Source organism: Oncorhynchus gorbuscha, linkage group LG10 (genome assembly GCF_021184085.1).
Source record: "Oncorhynchus gorbuscha isolate QuinsamMale2020 ecotype Even-year linkage group LG10, OgorEven_v1.0, whole genome shotgun sequence".
In the NCBI taxonomy this organism is placed as follows: Eukaryota; Metazoa; Chordata; class Actinopteri; order Salmoniformes; family Salmonidae; genus Oncorhynchus; species Oncorhynchus gorbuscha.
Window position 1 is genome coordinate 8,110,211 of NC_060182.1, and position 24,058 is coordinate 8,134,268.

At 48.5% G+C, this 24,058-nt stretch overlaps 1 protein-coding gene across 1 annotated transcript in view; it reads left to right on the forward strand.

The window, feature by feature from the left end:
- The window catches only part of LOC124045494 (copine-5-like), a 187,593-nt gene that overhangs the window by 51,383 nt on the left and 112,152 nt on the right, over positions 1-24,058 (forward strand). Inside the window, 4 exon segments of the mRNA XM_046364823.1 lie at positions 658-761; positions 2,569-2,608; positions 14,394-14,443; positions 14,445-14,468. Of these exon segments, the coding sequence (XP_046220779.1) occupies positions 658-761; positions 2,569-2,608; positions 14,394-14,443; positions 14,445-14,468 (218 nt within the window).

Sequence of the window (24,058 nt, forward strand, 5' to 3'; positions counted from 1 at the left end):
TGGTTCTCAGTTGATACAGTGGAATTAGAACTCCCTGGAAAACACTGGCCAATTGTTCTTCGGGACTCTGACTTTCATTTCCTTTAATTTAATTTACCAATCTGCCGACTTTTGTGTTTATTTGCCCCTCATGTACATACTTACAGGCAAGTGTTCCTGCTAGTGTTTCGTAACGACACCAATAGAGAGTGGACTTTTTCAGACAGGCCAGAGCAGCTGTGTATTTGTAGGATCCAGTTAGTCATTACAACACTGTCATTATTGATCTGCGCTAATCAAATGCTATGTTTACCTGCTGCGTGGTCTCTTCAAGAGAGGAGGGGAGAGGAGAGAGGAGGGGAGAGGAGGAGGAGGGGAGAGGAGAGGAGAGAAGAGGAGAGGAGGGGAGAAGAGGGGAGAGGAGAGGAGGGGAGGGGAGGGGGAAGGAGAGTAGGGGAGGGGGAAGGAGAGGAGAGGAATGAAACACCTGGCTGCTTTCTCATTAACTGCATTAAAGTTTATGATTATTTTCTCACAAACCAACTCTCTCCATATCACTCTTTCTCCCCCTACTCTCTTTCTCTCTCTCCTTCTCCCTCTCTCTCCCACTCTGCCCATTTCTTCCCTCGCCCTCTCCCCTTCTCTCTCCCCCTTCCCTCTCCCTCTATTCTCTTCTAGTTTGGGAGGACGGAGGTGATTGACAATACTCTGGATCCAGACTTTGTCAGGAAGTACATCTTGGACTACTTCTTTGAAGAGAAGCAGAATCTACGCTTTGACGTGTGAGTAGTTATTCTCTTCGATCTGGTCTATGAGGATTCACCAGGCAGGGAGGGTGTGTGAGTTTCACATGTGATGTGCTAATTTTCCGAAACAACCTTTTCTTTCTATCCTCCTATTTCTCTCTTGCGTTCTCTTTTTCCTATCTCTCTCTCTCTCTCTCTCTCTCTCTCTCTCTCTCTCTCTCTCTCTCTCTCTCTCTCTCTCTCTCTCTCTCTCTCTCGCAACCCCCCCCCATCTGGATAGTATTGTGTTGGGAGTAGGAGGGAGATATATTGGTATAAGAGGATGTTCAATATTTCATGTAGGTTTATTCTCATTCTTCACACTTTAAAGCAAATGTCTGAAGCCGAGAGAGTCCCATTTGAGTCCCATAGGTATCACACAGCCCCCACCCTTTATCCTCCTCTTCTTTGTTCTCTTCCTCCCTCTTTATCCTCCTTCATCCAACCTACTATACCATCCCCCCTCCTCTTCTCTCCCCCCTCTGTCCGTCCTCCCACCCTGTCCTCCCTCCCCGTCCTCACTCCTCATCCTCCTCTTCCTCCTCCTCCTCCATCCTCATCCTCTTCCTCTTGCCTCCTCCTACTCGTCCCTCTCCTCCTCCCCATCCTCCCTTCTCCTCCTCTTACATCCTCCTCCTCCTCTTACAGCTTCCTCCTCCGTCCCTTCCCTCTCCCCTCATCCTCTTCCTCCCTCCTTCTCCTCCAGTGTCCTCCTCTTCTTCCTCCTCCATCCTCCTCCCAGTCTCTTGAAAGACCCAATCAGAGTGCAGAGCAGAGAGGTGAGACTTCATTAAGAGGCTTAGAAAACGGAGACAAGATCATTTCCTTATTCCCTCAATAGCCTCTGCCTAATATTATTGTTTGTCTTTCTACAGTGAGTTGACAGAAGCCCTCATGAACTTCATTTTACAGTACATTTCCAGCCATCAGCAAGAGAAAACACTGCCTAATTTGTACTACTTTGAATAGAGAGTAGCCCACATGGACTTGATGATAAAGTACAGTAAATATCCAGGCTCTGCTGAACCTCTCAAGAGGCTTAATAACTTCACGTGGGCCCTTTTCATTTAACTCCTTGTTGGGAGACTAAGGAGAGATGCTACACCTACATGTTAATTAGTCTAAGACATTTACATTTCTCTTTTTCTGTCAGCGGGACAGCCTTCTCCTCTTCTCCTCCCCCTCCTCCTCCTCCTCCCTCCTCCTCCATCCACCTCCTCCTCCTCCCTCCCCCTCCTCCTCCTCCCTCCTCTTCCCTCCTCCTCCATCCTCCTCCTCCTCCCTTCTCCTCCATCCTCCTCCTCTTTTATATACCTCTGTCAGCGGGATTAGGGGGGGGGGGTGAGGGGAGGACACATTCCTCCATTTGAATTACTTCTATGAAAAGAGCAGGAGTAGTTTTTAAAGGAATTGCGTATGACCACAACCGTTCTAATTACCTCTATACCCAAAGCTTATCGGCTGGCAGCTGCTAAGACAAATTTTTCTAAACTTTATCGTTTCTAATGTGAATAAGTGAGTTACAGCAGGGACAATAGTGTAAAGGGGTCTTCATTTATGAAGTGTAGATGGATTAAGTGAAGTAAATATTTTTTTCGAACCGGTAAATGTTTTTATTTTTATTTTAGGTGGCTGGTGCCCCTATGCCTTCTGTGTCTGTTCAAATGTCTGTCATTGAATCATTGTTCCACTGTAGACGAGCCTACACGCCATCAAGAATGATATCAAACCACTGTGTTTCTATGTGTTAATGTTCAAACGCCAGTCAGTCACCACTTGAATCTGACTTTCTTTGTGATTTCAGATATGACATTGATTCCAAAAGTCCAGATCTGGCAAAGCATGTAAGTGAAAAAGCTGTCACTTTGTGCCGGTGCCTCATTGTTGTTTGACTTTTTCTTTGCCATCATCCTCTATTCTCCATGAATGGAAACTTTTATTTTGAAATGGAAACTTTTATTTTGAAATGCATGCCATTCCCTATTTTGGTTTTATGCTAATCAAAAATCCATGTCGTCCCGCAGCTCACATATACTGTTGGATGGAAATAGTAAATAATAGTGCCTTATACTAACCAGTGTTTCATGATGTGGCCTTGCTGTCTGTCCACACACTGTTACCTTTTTATAAATATTGATAGCATATTACATTATGTATTGATATTGTGTAGCTTTCATAATAATACATTTAGCACATAGACAAGTTGGTTGTTTAGCAACAAAACCGGGTCAAAACAGACAGGGTTGGCTTAGATTGTTGACAGCATGTAAACTTTATTTAGTCTCCAATGTTTATTGAAAACATAAATACATTTGTAAAATGAGCACTCGTTGTCTCTCAAATACATTGCTACAGTTAATGGTTGGCTAAGGTAGTTATTTTATGGTTTGTTGCCTTATTAACATTGACGTGAAATCAGTCAAAATAACTCAAAACAAGACATGGTATCAAGAACAAGATGAAACAAGCTATCTGGCCATCCAGAACCATGGCAGTTTCTTGTCATTGTTGGTAGCTATCTGGCCATCCAGAACCATGGCAGTTTCTTGTCATTGTTGGTAGCTATCTGGCCATCCAGAACCATGGCAGTTTCTTGTCATTGTTGGTAGCTATCTGGCCATCCAGAATCATGGCAGTTTCTTGTCATTGTTGGTAGCTATCTGGCCATCCAGAACCATGGCAGTTTCTTGTCATTGTTGGTAGCTATCTGGCCATCCAGAACCATGGCAGTTTCTTGTCATTGTTGGTAGCTATCTGGCCATCCAGAACCATGGCAGTTTCTTGTCATTGTTGGTAGCTATCTGGCCATCCAGAACCATGGCAGTTTCTTGTCATTGTTGGTAGCTATCTGGCCATCCAGAACCATGGCAGTTTCTTGTCATTGTTGGTAGCTATCTGGCCATCCAGAACCATGGCAGTTTCTTGTCATTGTTGGTAGCTATCTGGCCATCCAGAACCATGGCAGTTTCTTGTCATTGTTGGTAGCTATCTGGCCATCCAGAACCATGGCAGTTTCTTGTCATTGTTGGTAGCTATCTGGCCATCCAGAACCATGGCAGTTTCTTGTCATTGTTGGTAGCTATCTGGCCATCCAGAACCATGGCAGTTTCTTGTCATTGTTGGTAGCTATCTGGCCATCCAGAACCATGGCAGTTTCTTGTCATTGTTGGTAGCTATCTGGCCATCCAGAACCATAGCAGTTTCTTGTCATTGTTGGTAGCTATCTGGCCATCCAGAACCATCCAGGCAGTTTCTTGTCATTGTTGGTAGCTATCTGGCCATCCAGAACCATGGCAGTTTCTTGTCATTGTTGGTAGCTATCTGGCCATCCAGAACCATGGCAGTTTCTTGTCATTGTTGGTAGCTATCTGGCCATCCAGAACCATGGCAGTTTCTTGTCATTGTTGGTAGCTATCTGGCCATCCAGAACCATGGCAGTTTCTTGTCATTGTTGGTAGCTATCTGGCCATCCAGAACCATGGCAGTTTCTTGTCATTGTTGGTAGCTATCTGGCCATCCAGAACCATGGCAGTTTCTGCCAGAACCATTGTCGTTTGTTGGTAGCTATCTGGCCATCCAGAACCATAGCAGTTTCTTGTCATTGTTGGTAGCTATCTGGCCATCCAGAACCATGGCAGTTTCTTGTCATTGTTGGTAGCTATCTGGCCATCCAGAACCATGGCAGTTTCTTGTCATTGTTGGTAGCTATCTGGCCATCCAGAACCATGGCAGTTTCTTGTCATTGTTGGTAGCTATCTGGCCATCCAGAACCATGGCAGTTTCTTGTCATTGTTGGTAGCTATCTGGCCATCCAGAACCATGGCAGTTTCATTTGTCATTGTTGGTAGCTATCTGGCCATCCAGAATCATGGCAGTTTCTTGTCATTGTTGGTAGCTATCTGGCCATCCAGAACCATGGCAGTTTCTTGTCATTGTTGGTAGCTATCTGGCCATCCAGAACCATGGCAGTTTCTTGTCATTGTTGGTAGCTATCTGGCCATCCAGAACCATGCAGTTTCTTGTCATTGTTGGTAGCTATGATAGCAGTTTCTTGTCATTGTTGGTAGCTATCTGGCCATCCAGAACCTGGCAGTTTCTTGTCATTGTTGGTAGCTATCTGGCCATCCAGAATCATGGCAGTTTCTTGTCATTGTTGGTAGCTATCTGGCCATCCAGAATCATGGCAGTTTCTTGTCATTGTTGGTAATATCTGGCCATCCAGAATATAGTTTCTTGTCATTGTTGGTAGCTAGCCATCCAGAACCATGCAGTTTCTTGTCATTGTTGGTAGCTATCTGGCCATCCAGAACCATGGCAGTTCTTGTCATTGTTGGTAGCTATCTGGCCATCCAGAACCATGGCAGTTTCTTGTCATTGTTGGTAGCTATCTGGCCATCCAGAACCATAGCAGTTTCTTGTCATTGTTGGTAGCTATCTGGCCATCAGAACATAAGACCATTGTTGGTAGTTTCTTGTCATTGTCATTTGGTAGCTATCTGGCCATCTTGTCAGAACCTGGCAGTTTCTTGTCATTGTTGGTAGCTATCTGGCCATCCAGAACCATGGCAGTTTCTTGTCATTGTTGGTAGCTATCTGGCCATCCAGAACCATGGCAGTTTCTTGTCATTGTTGGTAGCTATCTGGCCATCCAGAACCATGGCAGTTTCTTGTCATTGTTGGTAGCTATCTGGCCATCCAGAACCATGGCAGTTTCTTGTCATTGTTGGTAGCTATCTGGCCATCCAGAACCATGGCAGTTTCTTGTCATTGTTGGTAGCTATCTGGCCATCCAGAATCATGGCAGTTTCTTGTCATTGTTGGTAGCTATCTGGCCATCCAGAACCATGGCAGTTTCTTGTCATTGTTGGTCTATCTAGCAGTTTCTTGTCCCCAGAACCATGGCAGTTTCTTGTCATTGTTGGTAGCTATCTGGCCATCCAGAACCATGGCAGTTTCTTGTCATTGTTGGTAGCTATCTGGCCATCCAGAACCATGGCAGTTTCTTGTCATTGTTGGTAGCTATCTGGCCATCAGAACCATGGCAGTTTCTTGTCAGTTTCTTGTCATTGTTGGTAGCTATCTGGCCATCCAGAATCATGGCAGTTTCTTGTCATTGTTGGTAGCTATCTGGCCATCCAGAACCATGGCAGTTTCTTGTCATTGTTGGTAGCTATCTGGCCATCCAGAACCATGGCAGTTTCTTGTCATTGTTGGTAGCTATCTGGCCATCCAGAACCATAGCAGTTTCTTGTCATTGTTGGTAGCTATCTGGCCATCCAGAACCATAGCAGTTTCTTGTCATTGTTGGTAGCTATCTGGCCATCCAGAACCATGGCAGTTTCTTGTCATTGTTGGTAGCTATCTGGCCATCCAGAACCATGGCAGTTTCTTGTCATTGTTGGTAGCTATCTGGCCCAGAACCATGGCAGTTTCTTGTCATTGTTGGTAGCTATCTGGCCATCCAGAACCATGGCAGTTTCTTGTCATTGTTGGTAGCTATCTGGCCATCCAGAACCATGGCAGTTTCTTGTCATTGTTGGTAGCTATCTGGCCATCCAGAATCATGGCAATTTCTTGTCATTGTTGGTAGCTATCTGGCCATCCAGAATCATGGCAGTTTCTTGTCATTGTTGGTGGCTATCTGGCCATCCAGAACCATGGCAGTTTCTTGTCATTGTTGGTAGCTATCTGGCCATCCAGAACCATAGCAGTTTCTTGTCATTGTTGGTAGCTATCTGGCCATCCAGAACCATAGCAGTTTCTTGTCATTGTTGGTAGCTATCTGGCCATCCAGAACCATGGCAGTTTCTTGTCATTGTTGGTAGCTATCTGGCCATCCAGAATCATGGCAGTTTCTTGTCATTGTTGGTAGCTATCTGGCCATCCAGAATCATGGCAGTTTCTTGTCATTGTTGGTAGCTATCTGGCCATCCAGAATCATGGCAGTTTCTTGTCATTGTTGGTAGCTATCTGGCCATCCAGAACCATGGCAGTTTCTTGTCATTGTTGGTAGCTATCTGGCCATCCAGAACCATGGCAGTGTCTTGTCATTGTTGGTAGCTATCTGGCCATCCAGAACCATGGCAGTGTCTTGTCATTGTTGGTAGCTATCTGGCCATCCAGAATCATGGCAGTTTCTTGTCATTGTTGGTAGCTATCTGGCCATCCAGAACCATGGCAGTTTCTTGTCATTGTTGGTAGCTATCTGGCCATCCAGAACCATGGCAGTTTCTTGTCATTGTTGGTAGCTATCTGGCCATCCAGAACCATAGCAGTTTCTTGTCATTGTTGGTAGCTATCTGGCCATCCAGAATCATGGCAGTTTCTTGTCATTGTTGGTAGCTATCTGGCCATCCAGAACCATGGCAGTTTCTTGTCATTGTTGGTAGCTATCTGGCCATCCAGAACCATGGCAGTTTCTTGTCATTGTTGGTAGCTATCTGGCCATCCAGAACCATGGCAGTTTCTTGTCATTGTTGGTAGCTATCTGGCCATCCAGAAACATGGCAGTTTCTTGTCATTGTTGGTAGCTATCTGGCCATCCAGAACCATGGCAGTTTCTTGTCATTGTTGGTAGCCATCTGGCCATCCAGAACCATATGCTCACAGACTTCTGCCCCATTGAAGCGTGAGCATCGTTCTCTTTGACGTTATCAGCTAACCCGTCTATATCGTGTGACCTATATTTTTTGTAAGAACTGAAGGTTGCTTTTTCATACCATTATCAAAACTTGTGAAACCCATTTTCTTAAATTCTAGGCATGATCTATTGTGCTTCAATGGTATTACCAATGTGCTCACATGTATAACGTTATGATGATGAATGAATGATAGCATAATGTTTTGCAGTGAAAGCTTTGAAAAGCAACGCATTAGTCACACAATAATATAATATATGATAATATATCTGCAGTCAATGGTTTGCATAATACAAGAAAATTCTTCATTATTTCTTCATTTGCCATGTTTAAATTGGATTGTTTTGTACTCAATTTTGTGTTACTAACTGTCGTCTTACATAAGACCCAGTTCCCTCTCTCTCTCTCCCTCTCTCTCCCCCTTTATCCCCCCTTTTCTTCCTTTCTCCCCCTTCCTCCTCTGTTCTATCCCCCTTTCTCCCCGTTCTATCCCCCTTTATCCTCCCTTTTCTTCCTTTCTCCCCCTTCCTCCTCTGTTCTATCCCCCTTTCTCCCCCCTTTTCTTCCTTTCTCCCCCTTCCTCCTCTGTTCTATCCCCTTTCTCCCCCTTTTCTTCCTTTCTCCCCCTTCCTCCTCTGTTCTATCCCCCTTTCTCCCCCTTTTCTTCCTTTCTCCCCCTTCCTCCTCTGTTCTATCCCCTTTCTCCCCCTTCTCCCCGTTCTATCCCCTTTCTCCCCGTTCTATCCCCCTTTCTCCCCGTTCTATCCCCCTTTCTCCCGTTCTATCCCCCTTTCTCCCCATTCTATCCCCCTTTCTCCCCGTTCTATCCCCTTTCTCCCCATTCTATCCCCCTTTCTCCCCCTTTCTCCCCGTTCTATCCCCCTTTCTCCCCCTTCTCCCCGTTCTATCCCCTTTCTCCGCATTCTATCCCCCTTTCTCCCCCTTCTCCCCGTTCTATCCCCTTTCTATCCCCTTTCTCCCCTTTCTATCCCCTTTCTCCCCGTTCTATCCCCCTTTCTCCCCGTTCTATCATCCTTTCTCCCCCTTTCTCCCCCTTTCTCCTCCCCTTCTCCCCGTTCTCTCCCCCTTTCTCCTCCCCTTCTCCCGTTCTATCCCCCTTTCTCCCCCTTTCTCCTCCCCTTCTCCCGTTCTATCCCCCCTTCTCCCCGTTCTATCCCCCTTTCTCCCCCTTCTCTTCCCGTTCTATCCCCCTTTCTCCTCCCCTTCTCCCCTTTCTCCCCTTTCTCCTCCCCTTCTCCCCTTTCTCCCCCCCTTCTCCCCGTTCTATCCCCCTTTCTCCCCCCTTCTCCCGTTCTATCCCCTTTCTCCCCCTTTCTCCCCGTTCTATCCCCCTTTCTCCCCGTTCTATCCCCTTTTTTCCCATTCTATCCCCCTTTCTCCCCCCTTCTCCCCGTTCTATCCCCCTTTCTCCCCCCTTCTCCCCGTTCTATCCCCTTTTTCCCGTTCTATCCCCCTTTCTCCCCCTTCTCCCGTTCTATCCCCCTTTCTCCCCCTTCTCCCCGTTCTATCCCCTTTCTCCTCTGTTCTATCCATTTACATTACATTTACATTTAAGTCATTTAGCAGACGCTCTTATCCAGAGCGACTTACAAGTTTTCTCCCGTTCTATCCCCTTTCTATCCCCTTTCTCCCCTTTCTATCCCCCTTTCTCCCGTTCTATCCCCCTTTCTCCCCGTTCTATCATCCTTTCTCCCCCTTTCTCCCCCTTTCTCCTCCCCTTCTCCCGTTCTCTCCCCCTTTCTCCTCCCCTTCTCCCGTTCTATCCCCCTTTCTCCCCCTTTCTCCCGCCCTTCTCCCCGTTCTTTCCCCCTTCTCCCGTTCTATCCCCCTTCTCCCCGTTCTATCCTCCTTTCTCCCCCCTTCTCCCGTTCTATCCCCCTTTCTCCCCCCTTCTCCCGTTCTATCCCCCTTCTCCCGTTCTATCCCCCTTCTCCACGTTCTATCCCCCTTTCTCCCCCTTCTCCCCGTTCTATCCCCCCTTCTCCCCGTTCTATCCCCCCTTCTCCCCGTTCTATCTCCCCTTCTCCCCCCTTCTCCCCGTTCTATCCCCCCCTTCTCCCGTTCTATCCCCCTTCTCCCCCTTCTCCCCGTTCTATCCCCCTTCTCCCCGTTCTATCCCCCTTTCTCCCCCTTCTCCCCGTTCTATCCCCCCCTTCTCCCCCCTTCTCCCCCTTTCTCCCGTTCTATCCCCCCTGCTCCCCGTTCTATCCCCCTTTCTCCCCCTTCCCCGTTCTATCCCCCTTCTCCCCCCTTCTCCCCCTTCTCCCGTTCTATCCCCCCTTCTCCCCGTTCTATCCCCCTTTCTCCCCCTTCTCCCCGTTCTATCCCCCCTTCTCCCCCTTCTCCCGTTCTATCCCCCTTCTCCCCGTTCTATCCCCCTTTCTCCCCCCTTCTCCCCGTTCTATCCCCCTTCTCCCCCCCTTCTCCCCGTTCTATCCCCCTTTCTCCCTGTTCTATCCCCCTTTCTCCCCGTTCTATCCCCTTTCTCCCCATTCTATCCCCCTTTCTCCCCCTTTCTCACCGTTCTATCCCCCTTTCTCCCCCTTCTCCCCGTTCTATCCCCCTTCTCCCCCCTTCTCCCCGTTCTATCCCCCTTCTCCCCCCTTCTCCCCGTTCTATCCCCCTTCTCCCCCCTTCTCCCCCTTCTCCCCCCCTTCTCCCCGTTCTATCCCCTTTCTCCCCCCTTCTCCCCGTTCTATCCCCTTTCTCCTCCCCTTCTCCCCGTTCTATCCCCCTTTCTCCCCCTTTCTCCTCCCCTTCTCCCGTTCTATCCCCCTTCTCCCGTTCTATCCCCCTTTCTCCCCCCCCTTCTCCCGTTCTTTCCCCCTTCTCCCCGTTCTATCCCCCCTTCTCCCGTTCTATCCTCCTTTCTCCCCCCTTCTCCCCGTTCTATCCCCCTTTCTCCCCCTTCTCCCCATTCTATCCCCCTTCTCCCCGTTCTATCCGCCCTTCTCCCCGTTCTATCCCCCTTTCTCCCCCTTCTCCCCGTTCTATCCCCCTTTCTCCCCCTTTCTCCCCATTCTATCCCCCTTTCTCCCCCTTCTCCCCGTTCTATCCCCTTTCTCCTCTGTTCTATCCATTTACATTACATTTACATTTAAGTCATTTAGCAGACGCTCTTATCCAGAGCGACTTACAAGTTTTCTCCCGTTCTATCCCCTTTCTATCCCCTTTCTCCCCTTTCTATCCCCCTTTCTCCCTGTTCTATCCCCCTTTCTCCCCGTTCTATCCCCTTTCTCCCCGTTCTATCATCCTTTCTCCCCCTTTCTCCCCCTTTCTCCTCCCCTTCTCCCCGTTCTCTCCCCCTTTCTCCTCCCCTTCTCCCCGTTCTATCCCCCTTTCTCCCCCTTTCTCCTCCCCCTTCTCCCCGTTCTATCCCCCTTCTCCCCGTTCTATCCCCCTTTCTCCCCCCTTCTCCCCGTTCTATCCCCCTTCTCCCGTTCTATCCCCTTTCTCTCCCCCTTCTCCCCGTTCTATCCCCCTTCTCCCCCTTCTCCCCGTTCTATCCCCCTTCTCCCCCTTCTCCCCCTTCTCCCCCTTCTCCCTGTTCTATCCCCTTTCTCCCCCCTTCTCCCCGTTCTATCCCCTTTCTCCCCCTTCTCCCCGTTCTATCCCCTTTCTCCCCTTTCTATCCCCCTTTCTCCCGTTCTATCCCCCTTTCTCCCGTTCTATCCCCCTTTCTCCCCGTTCTATCCCCCTTTCTCCCGTTCTATCATCCTTTCTCCCCCTTTCTCCTCCCCTTCTCCCCGTTCTCTCCCCCTTTCTCCTCCCCTTCTCCCTGTTCTATCCCCCTTTCTCCCCCTTTCTCCTCCCCTTCTCCCCGTTCTATCCCCCCTTCTCCCCGTTCTATCCCCCTTCTCCCCCTTCTCCCCGTTCTATCCCCCTTCTCCCCGTTCTATCCCCCTTTCTCCCCCTTCTCCCCGTTCTATCCCCCTTCTCCCCGTTCTATCCCCCTTCTCCCCCCCTTCTCCCCGTTCTATCCCCCTTCTCCCCCTTCTCCCCCTTCTCCCTGTTCTATCCCCTTTCTCCCCCTTCTCCCCGTTCTATCCCCTTTCTCCCCCATTCTCCCGTTCTATCCCCCTTTCTCCCTGTTCTATCCCCCTTTCTCCCCGTTCTATCCCCTTTCTCCCCATTCTATCCCCCTTTCTCCCCCTTTCTCACCGTTCTATCCCCCTTTCTCCCCCTTCTCCCGTTCTATCCCCCTTCTCCCCCCTTCTCCCCGTTCTATCCCCCTTCTCCCCCCTTCTCCCGTTCTATCCCCCCTTCTCCCCCTTCTCCCCCTTCTCCCCCTTCTCCCCGTTCTATCCCCTTTCTCCCCCCCTTCTCCCCGTTCTATCCCCTTTCTCCTCCCCTTCTCCCCGTTCTATCCCCCTTTCTCCCCCTTTCTCCTCCCCTTCTCCCCGTTCTATCCCCCCTTCTCCCCGTTCTATCCCCCTTTCTCCCCCCTTCTCCCCGTTCTTTCCCCCTTCTCCCGTTCTATCCCCCTTCTCCCGTTCTATCCTCCTTTCTCCCCCCTTCTCCCGTTCTATCCCCCTTTCTCCCCCTTCTCCCCATTCTATCCCCCTTCTCCCCGTTCTATCCCCCTTCTCCCCGTTCTATCCCCCTTTCTCCCCCCCTTCTCCCGTTCTATCCCCCTTTCTCCCCCTTCTCCCCGTTCTATCCCCTTTCTCCTCTGTTCTATCCATTTACATTACATTTACATTTAAGTCATTTAGCAGACGCTCTTATCCAGAGCGACTTACAAGTTTTCTCCCGTTCTATCCCCTTTCTATCCCCTTTCTCCCCTTTCTATCCCCCTTTCTCCCGTTCTATCCCCCTTTCTCCCGTTCTATCCCCTTTCTCCCCGTTCTATCATCCTTTCTCCCCCTTTCTCCCCCTTTCTCCTCCCCTTCTCCCCGTTCTCTCCCCCTTTTCTCCCCCTTCTCCCCGTTCTATCCCCCTTTCTCCCCCTTTCTCCTCCCCTTCTCCCCGTTCTATCCCCCTTCTCCCCGTTCTATCCCCCCCTTTCTCCCCCCTTCTCCCCGTTCTATCCCCCTTCTCCCCGTTCTATCCCCCTTTCTCTCCCCCTTCTCCCGTTCTATCCCCCTTCTCCCCCCTTCTCCCCGTTCTATCCCCCTTCTCCCCCTTCTCCCCCTTCTCCCCCCTTCTCCCTGTTCTATCCCCTTTCTCCCCCTTCTCCCCGTTCTATCCCCTTTCTCCCCCTTCTCCCCGTTCTATCCCCTTTCTCCCCTTTCTATCCCCCTTTCTCCCCGTTCTATCCCCCTTTCTCCCCGTTCTATCCCCCTTTCTCCCCGTTCTATCATCCTTTCTCCCCCTTTCTCCTCCCCTTCTCCCCGTTCTCTCCCCCTTTCTCCTCCCCTTCTCCCTGTTCTATCCCCCTTTCTCCCCCTTTCTCCTCCCCTTCTCCCCGTTCTATCCCCCTTCTCCCCGTTCTATCCCCCTTCTCCCCCTTCTCCCCGTTCTATCCCCCTTCTCCCCGTTCTATCCCCCTTTCTCCCCCCCTTCTCCCCGTTCTATCCCCCCTTCTCCCCGTTCTATCCCCCTTTCTCCCCCTTCTCCCCCGTTCTATCCCCCTTCTCCCCCTTCTCCCCCCTTCTCCCTGTTCTATCCCCTTTCTCCCCCCTTCTCCCCGTTCTATCCCCTTTCTCCCCCATTCTCCCCGTTCTATCCCCCTTTCTCCCTGTTCTATCCCCCTTTCTCCCCGTTCTATCCCCTTTCTCCCCATTCTATCCCCCTTCTCCCCCTTTCTCACCGTTCTATCCCCCTTTCTCCCCCTTCTCCCCGTTCTATCCCCCCTTCTCCCCCCTTCTCCCCGTTCTATCCCCCTTCTCCCCCTTCTCCCGTTCTATCCCCCTTCTCCCCCCTTCTCCCCCTTCTCCCCCCTTCTCCCCCGTTCTATCCCCTTTCTCCCCCTTCTCCCCCGTTCTATCCCCTTTCTCCTCCCCTTCTCCCGTTCTATCCCCCTTTCTCCCCCTTTCTCCTCCCCTTCTCCCCGTTCTATCCCCCTTCTCCCCGTTCTATCCCCCTTTCTCCCCCCCTTCTCCCCGTTCTTTCCCCCTTCTCCCGTTCTATCCCCCTTCTCCCCGTTCTATCCTCCTTTCTCCCCCCTTCTCCCCGTTCTATCCCCCTTTCTCCCCCTTCTCCCGTTCTATCCCCCTTCTCCCCGTTCTATCCCCCTTCTCCCGTTCTATCCCCCTTCTCCCGTTCTATCCCCCTTTCTCCCCCCTTCTCCCGTTCTATCCCCCTTCTCCCGTTCTATCCCCCTTCTGTTCTATCCCCCTTCTCCCGTTCTAGGATTCTCCCCCTTCCCCCCTTCTCCCCATTCTATCCCCCTTTCTCCCCCTTCAGCAGGTTGATCCCCCTTCTCCCTGTTCTAGCCCCCTTCTGTTCTATCCCCCTTTCTAGCAGGATTTCTCCCCCTTCTCCAGGATCTATCCCCCTTCTCCCCGTTCATCAGGATGATGCCCCCCCTTCTCCCGTTCTATCCCCCCTTCTCCCAGGTTCTATCCCCCTTGAGCCCCCCTTCTCCCCGTTCTATCCCCCCTTCTCTGTTCTATCCCCCTTTCTCCAGGTTGGCCCCCCTTTTCTTCTCTTCTTTCCCGCTTTGTGTTTTCTCTTGTTTGATGACGGTCTTGTATGGTATTTGAGTCTTGTGCCTTCTCTTACATGATATGCTCTGTGGTTGTTATTGTTGTGGTTGTTGTTGTTATTGTCTATGCTGCCACCTGGTGTACCCCTCCTCCTGCTCTTCCTCCTCCTCCTCTTCCTCTTCCTTCTCCTCCTCCCTGGAAGCCCTCCGACATTGACGTACGTGTTTGACTCCTCCAACCAAACTTTATCTCTCTTCAATGTTTTATAACACACTGCTTATAACACGCTGCATAGCTCCTCATCAGCTGTCCTTGTTTTCCCGCTGTCTCCCCATGAACAACGAACTCTCCACTCCTCCCTCTGTCCCCCCCCCCATCAGGACTTCTTGGGGCAGGTGTTCTGTACCTTGGGAGAGATTGTAGGATCACCCGAGTCGACTGGAGAAACCTCTGGGGTGAGTAGAGACAGGCGGAATTGATTGATGGGTTGAAGCTGTGTGACCCTGGGGTGAGTAGTGGTGGTCTTAAACTTAGACTCTATGATGTCACCATGAGCAGCATGATGATGTCACCATGAGCAGCAGGATGATGTCACCATGAGCAGCAGGATGATGTCACCATGAGCAGCAGGATGATGTCACCATGAGCAGCAGGATGATGTCACCATGAGCAGCAGGATGATGTCACCATGAGCAGCAGGATGATGTCACCATGAGCAGCAGGATGATGTCACCATGAGCAGCAGGATGATGTCACCATGAGCAGCGGGATGATGTCACCATGAGCAGCGGGATGATGTCACCATGAGCAGCAGGATGATGTCACCATGAGCAGCAGGATGATGTCACCATGAGCAGCAGGATGATGTCACCATGAGCAGCAGGATGATGTCACCATGAGCAGCAGGATGATGTCACCGTGAGCAGCAGGATGATGTCACCATGAGCAGCAGAATGATGTCACCATGAGCAGCAGGATGATGTCACCATGAGCAGCAGGATGATGTCACCATGAGCAGCAGGATGATGTCACCATGAGCAGCAGAATGATGTCACCATGAGCAGCAGGATGATGTCACCATGAGCAGCAGGATGATGTCACCATGAGCAGCGGGATGATGTCACCATGAGCAGCAGGATGATGTCACCATGAGCAGCAGGATGATGTCACCATGAGCAGCGGGATGATGTCACCATGAGCAGCGGGATGATGTCACCACGAGCAGCAGGATGATGTCACCATGAGCAGCAGGATGATGTCACCATGAGCAGCAGGATGATGTCACCACGAGCAGCAGGATGCTGTAGCCTCACCCTTTAACAGCCTTAGTTGTTGCAGCAATTGGCCCGATATTGCTGTTAATTTTGTGCATCACTGACTCTACCTTTAACTAATCCCTGGTTCTGTTCTAATATCCAGACTAGCACACCACTTAGTATTAAAGCCTAGTTCAGATACATGAGACGAGACGAGACGGTTTTATGTCGTTATAGAACAAAGTTTGTTTGATCTGAACAGTTTAGTTTGAGAAGTTTTAGAACTCTCGTGTGATTCAGAGGTATCACAACCGGCTGTGATTGGGAGTCCCATAGAGGGGTGCGCACAATTGGCCCAGCCTCGTCCGGGTTTAGCCAGTGTAGCCCGTCATCACTACAGCCTGGTTTGAATCCAGGCTGTATCACAACCGGCAGTGATTGGGAGTCCCATAGAGGGGGGCGCACAATTGGCCCAGCCTCGTCCGGGTTTAGCCAGTGTAGCCCGTCATTATAAATATGAATTTGTTCTTAACTTACTTGCCTAGTTAAATAAAGGTCAAATATATATTTTTTAAATGTTTCTGCAGCTTGCTAGCCTATCCTGCGGATGTTTCTCTGACAAGTCACACGGTGTGGCCTGTTTCTGGTACACATACTCTGTGATATATCTTTGCTAAAACACCTTGCTACAACAAGTGGCAACTTTGTATCGAAGTGAGGTTAACATTTTATATCATAACCCCAAGACATGCTAACCTCTCACCATTACAATAACAGGGAGGTTAGCATTTTATATCATAACCCCAAGACATGCTAACCTCTCACCATTACAATAACAGGGAGGTTAGCATTTTGGAGCAGGGTATGATATTTATGCCTCTGTAACTTTCTCACAATTCGTTCAGGATTATTCGTAATCATGATAGCTTCCACATCAATGTATAATGTAGTGTTCAGAAACATATTCTGTTCTTATTTATAATAAAAGTGACTCCAAAATGACACAATACATTATTTACCATGAATTTCTATTGGGCTCAAAATAACCTGAAACACAAAGTTTGTAGAGTCACAAGCTTTATGTAGTTATTACGTGCTATGAATATGGGACCAAATACTTACATTTGTACTACTTTAATACACAATAATTTTGGTCCCCTAATATGAATGAAATACCCACAATTTTAAGCTGACAGTCTGCACTAACCTCATAATCATTGTATCATTTCAAATCCAAAGTGCTGGAGTACAGAGCCAAAACAACTAAACATTTGTCACTGACACACTACTGTTAGAGCTCACTGCATATTAAGAGTACATTCTAACATCGTTGCACTGTTTCGCCATCCCAATGGCTGTTGGACAAAGTAGTTCCCTAACAAATAATTCCCTAATCACTTGGGCCAATCAACAGATGGCACACGAGTCAAACGACCTCGCTTCGCCTCGAGAGTTGAACTATGTTCAGCCATGTAGCCAAATTGTACACTTGTACCAGTTGCCATGTGGCTTGACTTTATCCATGGCGCCCACTATATCATGAAAGCACCATTGACTCCGGAGTCATCAAACAGGCCTCTTTATATTTCTGTGTGCATTGGAACGTAAACACAGCTAGCCAGCGCTTCTCATTGGCTTCCATGTGTTCTAGGGCTGTGTGTAACAAATAGCACTCTGTTCCCAACATAGTACACTACTTTTGACCAGAGCCCTATGGGAGCCCTACGGGAAATGGTAAAAAGAAAAGAAGTGTGCACTATAAACGGAACAGGATGCCATTTGGGACAAAGCCCTAGGCTGTGGGATGACGATAAATATGTCTGTCATCGATAGCCATCTGTGGAGTACTTTAACTGTTCAGATAACATTGGGGTGAGATGATGGCACTGGTAATTGAACAGGACTCGGGCTTCCTCTAACACTGTTACTGTCATTAAGGGAGCAATATCTAAAGTCTCCCTCATATAGACTCACTCTGTCATGTAGAGTCTCCCTCATATAGACTCACTCTGTCATGTAGAGTCTCCCTCATATAGACTCACTCTCTCATGTAGAGTCTCAAACTTCTAGACTCACTCTGTCAGGTAGAATCGCCCTCGTATAGACTCACTCTGTCATGTAGAGTCTCAAACTTATAGACTCACTGTCATGTAGAATCTCCCTCATAAACTCACTCTGTCATGTAGAATCTCCCTCATAAACTCACTGTCATGTAGAGTCTCCCTCATATAGACTCACTCTGTCATGTAGTCTCCCTCATATAGACTCACTCTGTCATGTAGTCTCCCTCATATAGACTCACTCTGTCATCTAGAGTCTCCCTCGTAAAGACTCGCTCTGTCATGTAGATTCTCTCTCGTAAAGACTCGCTCTGTCAGGGAGAGTCTCTGTCTTATAGACTCACTCTGTCATGTGGAGTCTCCCTCGTGTAGAATCACTTGGTCATGTAGAGTCTCCCTCATGTAGACTCACTCTGTTATGTAGAGTCTCCTTCTTATAGACTCACTCTGTCATCTAGAGTCTCCCTCGTAAAGACTCGCTCTGTCATGTAGAGTCTCCTGCTTATAAACTCACTCTGTCATGTAGATTCTCTCTCGTAAAGACTCGCTCTGTCATGTAGAGTCTCCCTCATATAGACTCACTCTGTCAGGGAGAGTCTCCGTCTTATAGACTCACTCTGTCATGTAGAGTCTCCCTCTTATATACTCACTCTGTCATGTAGAGTCTCCCTCATAGACTCACTCTGTCATCTAGAGTGGCATGATGCTGACATGAGAAACAGAGAGAGACACCCTCTTGTCTTAGACACCATTCACACACACACACACACACACACACACACACACACACACACACACACACACACACACACACACACACACACACACACACACACACACACACACACACACACACACACACACACACACACACACACACACACACACACACACACACACACACACACACACACACACATACACACACACACACACAGCATAAACTTAGTGGTTAGACACACCACCAGCACCGTGAACACCTCCCTCAGCGCTGCAAGCGATCTATACAGAAACGGACACAAATGTTTGACATTGTGTGTGTGTGTGGCTGGACAGTATAATAGTGGATTAACGTGTGTTGCCCTTCTGTTGAGAATAAGAGGATCAAGACATTTTGTTAACATGCTGTATACTATGCTGTGAACTTGGCTTCATGACTCACCTTAGAGACAGTGGGGACACAGAATGCAGAGAGAAAGAGAAAGAGAGGGAGGGAGAGAGGGTTTGGCAGAGGGCCCAAAACAGATGGGAGGAACACTCTGAAGTTTCACTGATTTCTGTGAATCTGAAACTAGGTGGACAGGACACATAGTAGTGGTGGGATGCCAGACACAGCTAATAAGATTTAGTTTAGTTTATTAATTCAACCATTTATAAAAACAAGCACACATAAAACTTGAAAAGGCCATACATGAACAATAATAACATTATCGAGGATAACACACAATAAAGTCTGGGACTTATTTCCATTGTGGTCCTCTTGAGACAAGATGGCTGGATAAGATCGAACACAGCATGGCAGTGAAATAATAAAACAGAGAAGAAGAACATCTATCTCATCAAAAACAGAGAAGAAGAACATCTATCTCATCAAAAACAGAGAAGAAGAACATCTATCTCATCAAAAACAGAGAAGAAGAACATCTATCTCATCAAAAACAGAGAAGAAGAACATCTATCTCATCAAAAACAGAAGAAGAATACATCTATCTCATCAAAAACAGAGAAGAAGAACATCTATCTCATCATTCCAGTTTCATCATAGGGGTTATTCATATGGGCACAGAAGACATCAAACATGTTTTTACTTTATGTTTAAAGCTGCCCAGAGAGGACGTTGTTTTTATAGGCAGAGGCAACTCATTCCATTCTCCGGTATACAAGAACGTACCTTTCCCAGCATTACTCCTGAACCTGTATAAGCACACATCAGCAACACCTGGTCTGGTGCTGTGATTGTGTGCCTCCCTAACACGAGGAACATAATGACTTATATATCTGGGCGCAGGACCATGACTACTCCTGAAAACCAAACCTAGTCTAATCTGGGACACCCTAGCCTCAACAGGGAGCCAGTTTAGACTCACCTTCAATACTACCCTGATCAGCTTATTCTGGAGCTTCCCCTTCATAAGTTTAGATAAGCCCCCAAACCAGGAAGTACTGGCATAGTCAAAATGATATTGAATGAGGGCAGTAGCTAGCACTTTCATGGAGTCCATATCAAGCAACCTGGACATTCTAGCCAAAAACTTAGTCCTGACATTAACCTTTCCTAGCACCATATTGGCCATGCTCACACCTCCCAAGCTTCAATCGCGGATGCATCCAAAGTAGCTAACAGAGATTTTAGTAGTCAGCACCTCACTCCCTAACTCCACTCTGATTTCAGGCAACCTGCACAATTTAGGTCTGGATCAAAAAATAATTGTTTCAGTTTTCCCTAAGTGCAGAGATAGCTTATTATCTCCAAGCCATTTGCTAATGCTAGTAATCTCTGTGCTAAGTATGCTCTCCAATCTAGTTTTACTTTTGTGAGACACCAGAAGTGTAGAGTCATCCACATGAAGAAAAACCCAGCCTCCAGCCTACCCAGCCTCGAGGGATACTGCTTAACCCCAGTGCCTCCAGTTTGGAGATGAGGAGACAGTGGATAACTGTATCAAGGGCCTTCTGTTGGTCAAGCAGTACCATTCCACACAGATTTCCCTCATCAATCTCTTTCCTGATGAAGTCAGTCAAGTAAAGTAGACATGAATCAGTGGACTATGTTTTTCTAAAACCCGACTGAAAATCACACATTAGACCCTGTTTGTTAACATATTCATACATTTGCTCATGTACAATTCTCTACGGGATCTTTTGATGTTACACAGAGGATAGATACAGGTCTATAATTCCCAGGGTCAGACTTTAAAGCTTATTCAGAGGTATAACTATAGCATGATTCATGTCCCTGGGAAAGGTGCCTTGTTCAAGAGAGAGACTAAAGATATGCGTAATACAAGGGCCAATTTGCTCAGCAGAATCTATAAGAAACCTCGCAGGAATAGTATCTAGGCCTGTGGCTTTGGAGCATTTAAGCTCTGCCGGCATACTGATTATTTTGGCTGTTGCTACCTTTGCAAAAGTAAAAGAGTTTGGCTGAACCCCCTAACTCTACATAATACAACTTGACTTGGTTGCTTCCATGCAAACCAGAACTGGTGGGCAGCTTGCTAGACATAGTAGTGGTGGGATGCCAGACACAGCTAACAGGATGAGAGGAATGTAAACTCAGCAACAACGAAAAAGAAGACCTCTTACTGTCAACTGCGTTTATTTTTTAGCAAACTTATGTGTAAATATTTGTGTGAACATAACAAGATTCAATAACTGAGACATAAACTGAACAAGTTCTACAGACATGTGACCAACAGAAATGGAATAATGTGTCCCTGAACAAGGGGCGGGTGGGTCAACATCAACGGTAATAGTCAGTATCTGGTGTGGCCACCAGCTGCATTAAGTACTGCAGTGCATCTCCTCCTCATGGACTGCACCAGATTTGCCAGTTCTTGTTGTGAGATGTTACCCCACTCTTCCATCAAGGCACCTGCAAGTTCCCGGACATTTCTGGGGGGGAATTACCCTAGCCCTCACCCTCTAATCCAACAGGTCCCAGGCGTGCTCAATGGGATTGAGATCCGGGCTCTTCGCTGGCCATGGCAGAACACTGACATTCCTGTCTTGCAGGAAATCACACACAGAACGGGCCGTATAGCTGGTGGCATTGTCATGCTGGAGGGTCATGTCAGGATGAGCCTGCAAGGAAGGGTACCACATGAGGGAGGTGGAAGTCTTCCCTGTAACACACAGCATTGAGATTCCATGCAATGACAACAAGCTCAGTATGATGATGCTGTGACACACCACCCCAGACCATGATGGACCCTCCACCTCCAAATCGATCTCGCTCCACAGTACAGGCCTCGGTGTAACGCTCATTCCTTCGACGATAAACGCGAATCCAACCTTCACCCCTGGTGAGACAAAACCGCGACTCATCAGTAAAGAGCACTTTTTGCCAGTCCTGTCTGGTCCTGCGACAGTGGGTTTGTGCCCATAGGTGATGTTGTTGCCGGTGATGTCTGGTGACGACCTGCCTTACAATAGGCCTACAAGCCCTCAGTCCTGCCTCTCTCAGCCTATTGCAGACAGTCTGAGCACTGATGGAGGGATTGTGCGTTCCTGGTGTAACTTGGGCAGTTGTTGTTGCCATCCTGTACCTGTCCCGCAGGTGTGATGTTCGGATGTACCGATCCTGTGCAGGTGTTGTTACACATTGTCTGCCACTGCGAGAACGATCAGCTGTCTATCATGTCTCCCTGTAGCGCTGTCTTAGGCGTCTTACAGTACAGACATTGCAATTTATTGCCCTGGCCACATCTGCAGTCCTCATGCCTCCTTGCAGCATGCCTAAGGCACGTTCACGCAGATGAGCAGGGGAGCCTGGGCATCTTTCTTTTGGTGTTTTTCAGAGTCAGTTGAAAGGCCTCTTCAGTATTTGGATTTTTACGAATTATCTTTGAAAGACAGGGTCATTTTTTGTTGAGTTTAGATGTGTTTTGGTAGTTTGTGTGTGCATGCACTGTGTAACTATTGGATTACATGTAATGGATTAAAAAAAACTGGAGCTGTAATCTGTTATATTACCTATATTATCTAAAATATTGTTATCAGATTAAAGAAATATATATTTTGAGGGGGGATGATTACTTCTAGAATTACTTTAAAATTAAATTCAGATAAATATTCTCAAAGACGTTAAAAACAGCATTGAAAAAAAGGTGCAAATGTAAGTTTGTTCCGCTTGAGCGAGTCTGACCATAATTCATCCATTATGATGCGTTTGATGGATTGTGGGAGAAGAGCAGGAGGAATAGGCTTTTGTAGGCTGCAGTCTAAGCTATGTTTTCCAATGGAGCGACTGCTGTCAGTGTCCAACATGAATAAATGCTGGGATATAAGAAGGACAGCAGTAGTGTAGCCTACAGGAGGACAGTAGTAGTGTAGACTACAGGAGGACAGCAGTGGTGTAGACTACAGGAGGACAGCAGTGGTGTAGCCTACAGGAGGACAGCAGTAGTGTAGCCTACAGGAGGACAGCAGTGGTATGTTTACCTACAGGAGGACAGCAGTGGTGTAGCCTACAGGAGGACAGCAGTGGTGTAGCACACAGGAGGACAGCAGTAGTGTAGCCTACAGGAGGACAGCAGTAGTGTAGCCTACAGGAGGACAGCAGTAGTGTGGCCTACAGGAGGACAGCAGTGGTGTAGCCTACAGGAGGACAGCAGTGGTGTAGCACACAGGAGGACAGCAGTAGTGTAGCCTACAGGAGGACAGCAGTAGTGTAGCCTACAGGAGGACAGCAGTAGTGTGGCCTACAGGAGGACAGCAGTGGTGTAGCCTACAGGAGGACAGCAGTGGTGTAGCACACAGGAGGACAGCAGTAGTGTAGCCTACAGGAGGACAGCAGTAGTGTAGCCTACAGGAGGAGAGCAGTGGTGTAGCACACAGGAGGACAGCAGTAGTGTAGCCTACAGGAGGACAGCAGTAGTGTAGCCTACAGGAGGACAGCAGTAGTGTAGCCTACAGGAGGACAGCAGTAGTGTGGCCTACAGGAGGACAGCAGTAGTGTAGCCTACAGGAGGACAGCAGTAGTGTAGCCTACAGGAGGACAGCAGTAGTGTAGCCTACAGGAGGACAGCAGTGGTGTAGCCTACAGGAGGACAGCAGTGGTGTAGACTACAGGAGGACAGCAGTAGTGTAGCCTACAGGAGGACAGCAGTAGTGTAGCCTACAGGAGGACAGCAGTGGTGTAGACTACAGGAGGACAGCAGTGGTGTAGACTACAGGAGGACAGCAGTGGTGTAGTCTACAGAAGGACAGCAGTGGTGTGTTTACCTACAAGAGGATAGCAGTAGTGTAGCCTACAGGAGGACAGCAGTAGTGTAGACTACAGGAGGACAGCAGTGGTGTAGACTACAGGAGGACAGCAGTGGTGTAGACTACAGGAGGACAGCAGTGGTGTAGACTACAGGAGGACAGCAGTGGTGTAGCACACAGGAGGACAGCAATGGTGTAGACTACAGGAGGACAGCAGTGGTGTAGACTACAGGAGGACAGCAGTGGTGTAGCCTACAGAAGGACAGCAGTGGTGTGTTTACCTACAGGAGGATAGCAGTAGTGTAGCCTACAGGAGGACAGCAGTAGTGTAGACTACAGGAGGACAGCAGTGGTGTAGACTACAGGAGGACAGCAGTGGTGTAGACTACAGGAGGACAGCAGTGGTGTAGTCTACAGAAGGACAGCAGTGGTGTGTTTACCTACAAGAGGATAGCAGTAGTGTAGCCTACAGGAGGACAGCAGTAGTGTAGACTACAGGAGGACAGCAGTGGTGTAGACTACAGGAGGACAGCAGTGGTGTAGACTACAGGAGGACAGCAGTGGTGTAGCACACAGGAGGACAGCAGTGGTGTAGACTACAGGAGGACAGCAGTGGTGTAGCCTACAGGAGGACAACAGTAGTGTAGCCTACAGGAGGACAGCAGTGGTGTAGACCACAGGAGGACAGCAGTAGTGTAGCCTACAGGAGGACAGCAGTGGTGTGTTTACCTACAGGAGGATAGCAGTAGTGTAGCCTACAGGAGGACAGCAGTGGTGTAGACTACAGGAGGACAGCAGTAG